At 43.1% G+C, this 9080-nt stretch overlaps 1 protein-coding gene across 2 annotated transcripts in view; it reads left to right on the top strand.

Moving 5' to 3' along the window:
- Window positions 1-3223: 3223 nt before the first annotated feature.
- The window catches only part of RB1 (RB transcriptional corepressor 1), a 147019-nt gene continuing 141162 nt past the window's right edge, over window positions 3224-9080 (top strand). For both annotated transcript variants that reach the window (XM_060080304.1, XM_060080305.1), the window contains exons 1-2: window positions 3224-3822; window positions 6587-6713. In XM_060080304.1, coding sequence (XP_059936287.1) covers window positions 3692-3822; window positions 6587-6713 — 258 coding nt within the window. In that variant the 5' untranslated portion in view covers window positions 3224-3691. The remainder of the gene's footprint in view (window positions 3823-6586; window positions 6714-9080) is intronic.

Genomic DNA, 9080 nt, shown 5'->3' with positions numbered 1-9080 from the left:
CCCAAGTTTAGCTATGAATTTCAAAAAACGGGCTTGATTAAAAATTAAAATGACTGTAAAAATAACAAGTTATAAAAGTAAATAAATATTTACATTTTCAAGATTTGTATTCACTTTTGGGTTACAGTTGACAAACTAACCTTAAAAATTTCACTCCTTCACTAATGTGGTCCTCCGGCACATGACAAGGACACAATCATGCCACTGACCTGCAACTCACCACGCAGGTTGGAGAACATCTGAACCACTCTATACTCTGTTTAATGAGGGGCATCCAATGATCACATGCTTGGATATTGCTGAAATGTGAAACTCCTATAAATTCTGCTAAGCATTTACTCTTAACCTCTGTACTTATCTCCTTGTGGACTAAACACGAGCAGTTTACAGACTGGCACTGGTCCAAGGACCACACTTTGAAGAGCACTGCTGGGAGAACTAGTGGAGGAGCTTCTGAAGTAACAGAAGAGAGGAGGTGAACAAGGAGATCATGGATTTGTGGAAGACTAGGGAAGTTTTAAGAAAGAGGAAGTGGTTAACTGTGTTAACTGCAAGAAAGGTCAAGTAGGTCGAGGACCAAAAAGAAGCCATGAGTTGACAATTAGGACACTGGTGACCTTTGAAAGAGTAGTTTCAGTGGAGTGCTGGTGGTGGCAGTCAAAGAGATGCAGGCTGAGGAGTTGGGAGAGTGAGAGCACAAATGGGGACTACCCTTTCAAGAAGGTAGATGGGAAAGAAACAGAAACAGTGTGGTAGCTTACAAAAAAAGTCGAAGGAAGGCTTCTTAGACTAGGGGAGACTAAAAAAAAAATTTTGTTATCATTGAAGGGGCCTCAAACTGAAGAGAGTTCTATCTCCTGGTAGAAAATTTAAGAAAGACTTTTTTTTTTTTTTTTCTGTTTTACGGTAATCTTACAAGTACTATGCAGGTAGAGGAAGATCAGGGGAAACTTCTTTGAAGAATCTGCAGAATTTCTAACACTTCTTTGGTGGGGCAACAGAAAGCTGTGGGGGAATACAAGGATGTTGATTGACTCAGTTCCTTCTGAGTTTGGTATGAGGACTCTATAGTAGGGAACATAGTTAAAGTAATCCATGGTAAAGATACACATCCTTTTGTAAATTGAGAAATCTCTCTTAAGTTATCATAATTATAGTAAACCCAGGTGTTGATAAGTTGGGTTTAACAAAGCAAGTCATATCTATATATGAAGAGAGTTTACTTCAGTTCCTAGAACTTTCCTCTGCTTTCCTTCCCTCCCCAGTTTTAGCAAACAAGCATTTACTGTGTGCCCAACACCGTGCTAGGTACTAAGGGCAACCTCAATGATGGGTGTCTATCCTGAAGGGGTTCACTGGAGCAATATTATCAGTTATGATGCTTTTTGGTGGAAACAACTGAAAACCCCAGCTCTGTTCAGGTCAGCTCCAGGGTTGGTCAAATCAGAGGCTCAGTTATGTCACCAAGGACCCAGATTTTCTGATTTTCCTCCTGTGCCATCCTTAGTATTTCTGCCTCATCATCAGGTCAGCTTGTCGTAAGTCACAATGGCTGCAGCAACTGCAAGTGTCACATCCCCTGAATAGTTAAGGGGTAGAAGAACTATGTCATCCTTGTATCTCTTTTCAGCAGGCTCCCAGCAGCCTCTCTTTGATCTTGCAAAGACCAAAACTGGATCCTGTGCTCCTGACTACCCTAATCCTGGGCAAGGTGAGTGGAATTAGCACTGTGATGGTATGTGCTCTCTGTAGCCGGGCCTGGGCATGGACCCTACCACCAGATAAACTTTGAGTCCCCGAGAGAGGGTTTCTGAACTTAGGCAGAACCAGCTGTTGATCAGGCCGATGATTGCAACCCCTTTTTCACATTCTGGCATATACCACGGCACACACAGAAAGTGATAATCCATTGTACGACACACAGGGATAAACCCAAGAGCTATGACTTGCCTGGGGCTGCTGCTTCAGCCTTGCTCAGCTGTTCCAAGGATGAGGGGGGGCGGTTCACACCAGAGCACAGCTGTATTTTATTCACAGCACCTCAGTTGGGAGGCTCTGAACCGGCAACCCACAGCATCTGCCAATGAGAGAAAAACATGTACTCAGACTAGGCATTCTATTATTATAAGTAAGTACCAAGAGACAACAGACAGTTTCTAAGCCAATGCTTGATGGTGGTAGTTCCAGCAAACTCTTCTCTGATCTCTTTGTGCCTTTGCCCATGCTGTTTCCCTCTCTTGGTGTTTTCTTTAACACGATGTAATGGATAAGTGGAGTCAAATATATCTGGGTTCAAATCCTCTACCACCTGTAAACCCATCTAACGTTGTTCAAAATAAAGTAACGTCTGTCAAGAGCCACTATCAAGTCTCTCTCAGACACCCAAGGGCTGGAAAATTACTGAAGACAAGAAGTCTTATTCTCAGAAAAAACACATTCTATAGAAGCACAGCCAGCCTGGTGACAACTGTGGACCAGAATAGATATCAACCCATCCCCTCTTTCTTGCATCTTGCCCTTTAAGACTCAGTAAAAGACTCAAACACCCCCCCCCCCCCTTTCAGGGCCAACGCCACTCTGTGCGTTTGGCCCCTTTCCTCCCTAGGAAAGAGAATAAAAACTAACTTTTCTTCCCCTGTTAATATTTCGGTCAGTTCTTTCACAACACGCGTCGGCTCACCTAACAGCACCCATCAGCTCTGTAATATTGGGCAAATTAACTCTTCCGAGCCTGTTTTCCCAGCTGGAAAGTGTAATAGGACTACGACTCATTTTAAAGGGCTGTTTCTGAGTATTAAGTAGGACAATTATGTAAAGTGGCCAGAACAATCCCTTGTACACAAAGTCCTCCTTAAATGTTAGGTCCGTCGGGCAAACTTCTATTCAAATGCCACTGCTCCTCTGAAGCTGTCCCTTAGACATTTCGAGGGTGTTTCCTGATTTTACACCCCTGTTAAATCATTTAGCACCCTATCATCAGTTTTTTGCCCACCCCCTTCCCCAAAAGAGCTCTAAAAGGCCAGTCACTGTCCCATACTTGGTCTCTCTTAAGGGTTGGCAAAATTCGGCTCCTAAGAGGTGTTCCAGAAGTTTTTGGTTTTGTTTCGGACGACTTCGCTTAACGGATTGGGCGGTAGGACGGCGGGCGAGAGGGAGGGCACCGCCCACGGAGCAGAGGGGCGTGCCCGCCCCGGGTGCGCTAGCCAGATACTCCCGGCGGGGCCTCCGCCGTAGCTCCGGATCCACCCGCAGATAGTGATGGGGCCTGCGCTCGCCCACCAGGCTGGGTAGCGCCCCGTTACCGGAACCCACGCCTGGAGGGGCGAGTTTCGGGAAGAGACAGGTTCAGGCGGCTGCGGCTGCCTCTGGGCGGGCGTCTGGGCCCAGGCCGGGGTTCCCCTCCCGACCGCGCCCCCGCCCCGCGCATCGCCCGGCACCCCGGTGCCCTCCCGACGCCGGCGGGCCCGGGAGCTTCGCGGACGTGACGCCGCTGGCGGAAGTGACGTTTTCCCGCGGTTGGACGCGGCGCTCGGTTGCCGGGCGGGGGAGGGCTCGTCCGGTTTTTCTCAGGGGACGTTCAAATTATTTTTGTAACGGGAGTCGGTAGAGGACGGGGCGTGCCCGACGTGCGCGCGTCCTCCCTCCCCGGCCCTCCTCCAGCGTCCGCCGGCGCCTGCCCTGCGAGGGCGTCATGCCGCCCAAAACCCCCCGTAGAGCAGCAGCCGCCGCCGCCGCCGCGGAGCCGCCGCCGCCTCCCCCGCCGCCCCCTCCTGAGGAGGACCCCGAGCAGGACAGCGGCCCCGAGGACCTGCCTCTGGCCAGGTGAGCGAGCCGAGCCGCCGCCGCGGGCGGCGCACAGGAAGGGCGCCCCGAGGGTGCGTCGGCGGGCGCCGCGGCGTCTAGGCGGGGGCGCGTCTCTGCCGGGGACCGGGTCCCGGCGGGAGTAGGGACCCTCCCGGCGCCCCACCGCCGCGGAGCGCCCGGAGGAGGCTGACAGGAGTCTGGGTTCGGGAGCGAGGGGAGGGCGGCCGGGAGGGGTCTCGGCTCCAGCTTGACAGGTGTCGGGCGGGTGGGGCTCGGGTCGCTGAGCGAAGTGACAGGTGCCGCCTTTCCTCCGCGAGACTGGAGTCTCGCAGGCGGCGGGTGATTTCGAGACCCCATAAAATGCAAAACGAAAAAAAAAAAGAAAAAAACTAACTGGTGCCTGGTGGAGAGGTTTTTCTCCTATTGAGGTTTGTAGTCCTCCGGTGGTCATTTGACTTTCTGTTTTGGTCTCCTGCGATGCAGCAGTTGGAAAGTATTTTCCTCTGGGCGTGCAGCTGCATCTGAAGCCCAGTCCTGGGAGAGGCCAACCAGAAAAGCCTTGGACGCTGCTGCAGAGATGCCATCGGACGTGAAGCGCAGGGTCCTGGGTGTCAGTTGCCCCCCAGGAAACTCGGCTGAGGTGCTTTATGGCGTTCCCTTAGAAGAGTGCTTTCAGTACGTGAGGATTCACAGCCATCGGTAGTGACTGGTGGAACATAACTCTTTAGAGGAACTGGTGCATGGGCAAAAATATTGTGAGACATTTAGCCCAAAAGCTTGAAAGTTTCTAAACTTTTTCTTTTTTCTCGTTGCATAAAACTCTTCTTTCATGTTAGTCTGCTTCAGCGTGCCTCATTATTTCTTCCATTTTGCGTTTTGGCTTTGAGCCAGCGAGGATCCTGGTGTCCTCCGTTTTTGTTTTGTTTGTTTGAGGACAAAATTAGTGTTTTTTGTGCTCACATGGAATTATTTTTTTTTCTCCTAAGTGGATTCTAAATTTAAGTAAGTCCGTGATAATGCAGTAGAATATGACAAGGAGATATATATTGCAGCAGCTTATTTTGATGCTTTATGGTTAGAACCTAAGATTGAACGAATATAGTTGTCATTATTATTGTCAGCATTAGCCCTACTTTGAGACTACACATCAGTTTCAAGGGAATGGGACTCCTTTCTGTCCCTCAGTACTCCCTCCTGCAGTTCTAGTCCATCAGCAAGTCCTATTTCTCTTATCTCCCCAGACACTAACAGAATTCGGGACAAATTGTTAAAGATTGGAATGGGCTTTGGAAATGGCTTGTGAAAAGCTATTCGAAATTCATATATTTAGACTGTCTTATGTATTAATTAAAAATCGTTCTCGTTAGTTTAAAAAAAAAAAGCCCAGGGATGTTCTGGGAGAAGACATTCGTTTCTGATTAAACTGATGTATCCAGTACTTTCCAGTTTCCCTTTGTAAAGTGCAGTGAAGTCTACTGTAAAGAACCCCATGTTATCCACAGAGCTTGGAAGCATTCTTGATTATTGTAGGGTAACCAGAAATGGTGAAGTTCTGGCCGCCACCTGGGAAAAGAGACTTTGTTTCTTTTATTTTGCAAAACTGTATTTTATATACCTTTAAGTGATGGAACTATCAAGAATTCTCCTGTAAGTCAAAACCATGCAGTCTGTTCTTGATTATCCTTACCCATAAAATGTTTCCTTAGCATGGGCTATCAAACTCTACAGGTTAACTGCTTAACAAGGATAGAACCACTGCCTGGCAATCTGAAGCCGAGAAACTTACTTGGGATGGATTCAGGGCCCAGTCCAACTGCATTTCCAGTGACAGAGCCCATGTCTACTCTGAGAGTTGAGGTCTTCCTTCTATTGTATTATCTCTGGCTTAAGTGATAACAGTTGTAAGGGAAACCATCACTAGGAACAACACACCATCTTCATTCTTGAGATAACCAAAAGGTAATTATGTTTCGAAGTAGGGTTGGCAGTCTGGAATAGTGGTCAGGGGCATGGATTATAGAGTTAGGTTATTGGGTTTATATCAGGGTTTCCCATTTACTGGCTGTGATCTCAGGTGAGTACTTCCACTTCTCTGGTTTGGTACTTATCTGTAAAACAAGGATAATAAGAGTACTTACCTAATAGGGCTGATGTGGGGTTCAGTCTACCTTCATCCAGGGTACTTTGTATGGGGCCATAGCAAATACTAAAAACTGTAAGCTATGTCTCGTACTACTACTATTATTATTAGATGTCAGATAGACATTAAGTGAATGAAAAAGAATTAGGCAAGAATTTTTTGACTGCCTGTCTTGGTTAAGAAAGATCAAGAAGAAAAGGCTGAATTTGATCATCATGTAAGAAATACTAGTAGGTAGATTAAATGAAACATTGATTGTATTTTAGCAAAGTTACTGATATTGAATTCATTTTGTAATATTATCTAAGGCTTTCCTCTTGGCTAGTATCATCCCAGCTTTCCCAAACAGTTTTAGTTATTGTACTTACTTTCCTTCACAAGGCTATTTTGCTGCTCTAAAGTATGTAATTCACCAGACCAGCAGACATTTTCACTGTGTGGTATTCTTGTTTTGGAAAGACCGAAGAAGATAAACATATGTTTAAATTCTAAGTGTAATTTTTTTCAAAGATAAATAAGATCCTAAAGTATTTAGTGATGCTGTCTTTCAGGATAGTGCTATTATATGCAAAATATTGAAACAAATATTTATTATTTTGATTATAAGTATGTGCCTATTATATATATTTTTTCGTTTGGTAGGCTTGAGTTTGAAGAAACTGAAGAACCTGATTTTACTGCATTATGTCAGAAATTAAGGATACCAGATCATGTCAGAGAAAGAGCTTGGTTAACTTGGGAGAAAGTTTCATCTGTGGATGGAGTCTTGGTAAGGATTATCTTAAAATTTTTTGAAAACATTTTTCTAATTTTAAAAATAATTTTTAATCACTGTAGAAAATTTAGAAAATGGAAAATATAAAGCAAAGCTAGTAACAATTCTATTACCCAGAGGCAATTTACTTCTGATAACATTAAAAATTAAAAAAAACCCAAAACTCTCCATGTAGGCCCCCCACCAAAGTATTTTAAAGCAAATTTTAGGTATCCTATTTTATTCATAAATACTTCACTCTGCTATAAAGACTTTTTAAAAAACAAAAAATGCCTCATAAAATGATTTTATACCTCATAAAATAATTTTTTATATCTTATAAAATAATTTTTCATATCTCATAATACATAGTGTTCAAATTTCCTGATTGCCTTAGAATTAGGTATGTTAGAATTCAGGATCTTTGATAATATTTTGAAATATTTCTTCCATTTTTTCTTTGCATCTGTATGTGTATACCACCAGCAAATAATTATTGATGCTTTATATGTGCTGGGGAATATTATAAACACTTTTCAAAGAACCCATTTGACAATCCATTAAGATGTGAAATATAAAATCTTTATTTTACCTGTAAAATGTAAAACCTTCATTTTATAGATGAAGACACTGAAGTAGAGCGAGGTTAAGTAACTTAACCAAGGACCCTGACTAATAAGATCTAAAGCATACTGTATAAAACTACATGTATGATCCCATACATGTAGTTATATGTAATTACATGTAGTTACATATAGGTTTGTATCTTGTTAAAAATTTTTTTCTTAACATATGAGCATTTTCTTATGTTATTAAATATTGTTTGATATTTGATAACATAGTTTCCAGTGGTAGTGTAATATTTTATTCATTATATGTATTTTAATTTGTTAACTCTTACTGTTATATGACATTTTTTCCCCCAACTTTGGAGCTGTAAAATAATGTGATTAAACATCCTTATTCATAAGAGTGATGCCTGGCAGAAAGTAAGTCTTTGATAACTTGTTAAATAAATTCATGAATCAATCTCTGATTATTAGAATACATTCTTTTTTTTTTTTTTTTTGCTGTACGCGGGCCTCTCACTGCTGTGGCCTCTCCCGTTGCGGAGCATAGGCTCCGGACACACAGGCTCCGCGGCCATGGCTCGGGGGCCCAGCCGCTCCGCGGCATGTGGGATCCTCCGGGATCGGGGCACGAACCCGCGTCCCCTGCATCGGCAGGCGGACTCCCAACCACTGCGCCACCAGGGAGGCCCTAGAATACATTCTTACAAGTTGAATTACTGAGTCAAAAGCTATGAACATGTATAAAACTCTTGGTAATTATTGCTAAATTGCACTCCAGACACTTTTAATGAGTTTACTTTCTCATCAGCATTGTAGTAGAGTATATGTATGTCTTTTTTTACTGATCAGATCAACGCAACAAAATATGCTTATGTACATCACATAAAAATAACTATTTAAAACCATTAAAAAAATCTCTGATGTCTTAGTCTATTTGGACTATTATAACAAATACCATAAACTGGGTAGCTTATAAACAATAGAAATTTATTTCTTACAGTTTTGGAGGCTGGGAAGTCCAAGATTATGGTGCTGGCAGATTCTGTGTCTGGTGAGGGCCCACTTACTTGTTCATAGATAGGGCGTTGTCACTGGCCTCACTTGGCAGAGTGGGTGGGAGCTTTTACTGGCTTCTTTTATAAGGGCACCAATTCCATTCATGAGGGCTCTGCCCTCCTGACCTAATCACTCCTGAAGGCCTCATCCCCTAATAACATCACATTGGGTATTAGGTTTTCAACATATGAATTTTGGGGGGACACAAGCATTCAGTCCATAGCATCTGGTAATAAAAAAAAGGAGAAAACAAATCTCACAGTTCCAAATATCTGAACATATTCTAGAACTCCATACTAAAAAGGAATACTTGAAGTATCTTGGATGAATGATATTATTAGTATCATCCCAAAGCACCTAATGTATATTTCCACTGATTTGGGTACTTCACGTACAAAGCTGTTTCTGTGCATGCCATTAAAGAGTCCTTCACTTCTCTCTCTTCCATAAATACTAGGCTTTTAGTTTTCAGAAAGTTGAGAAGGGGTAGTTGATTGTAGAGAGTTTGGTGAGTATAGATAGTTTCCAACTTTTAAGCTGGTTGTGTTCCAAATCTCTTTGCAAGTACAATATGGTAGTTAGATTTCCAGGCTGGTTCACAGAAAACTTTTTTCTTTTTTTTAACTGAACTGTAGCAGTTAATAGTTTTGGGCTTCAGACTTGAATATACATAGCTATCTATCTATCTATCTATCTATCTATATATATATATATATATATATGAATAAATGTTACTGCTTTTGTATCCTACCCT

Source organism: Mesoplodon densirostris, chromosome 17 (assembly GCF_025265405.1).
Source record: "Mesoplodon densirostris isolate mMesDen1 chromosome 17, mMesDen1 primary haplotype, whole genome shotgun sequence".
Taxonomy (NCBI): domain Eukaryota; kingdom Metazoa; phylum Chordata; class Mammalia; order Artiodactyla; family Ziphiidae; genus Mesoplodon; species Mesoplodon densirostris.
The sequence above is the reverse complement of the archived record's forward strand: the minus strand, read 5'-3'. Positions and strand labels throughout refer to the sequence as shown.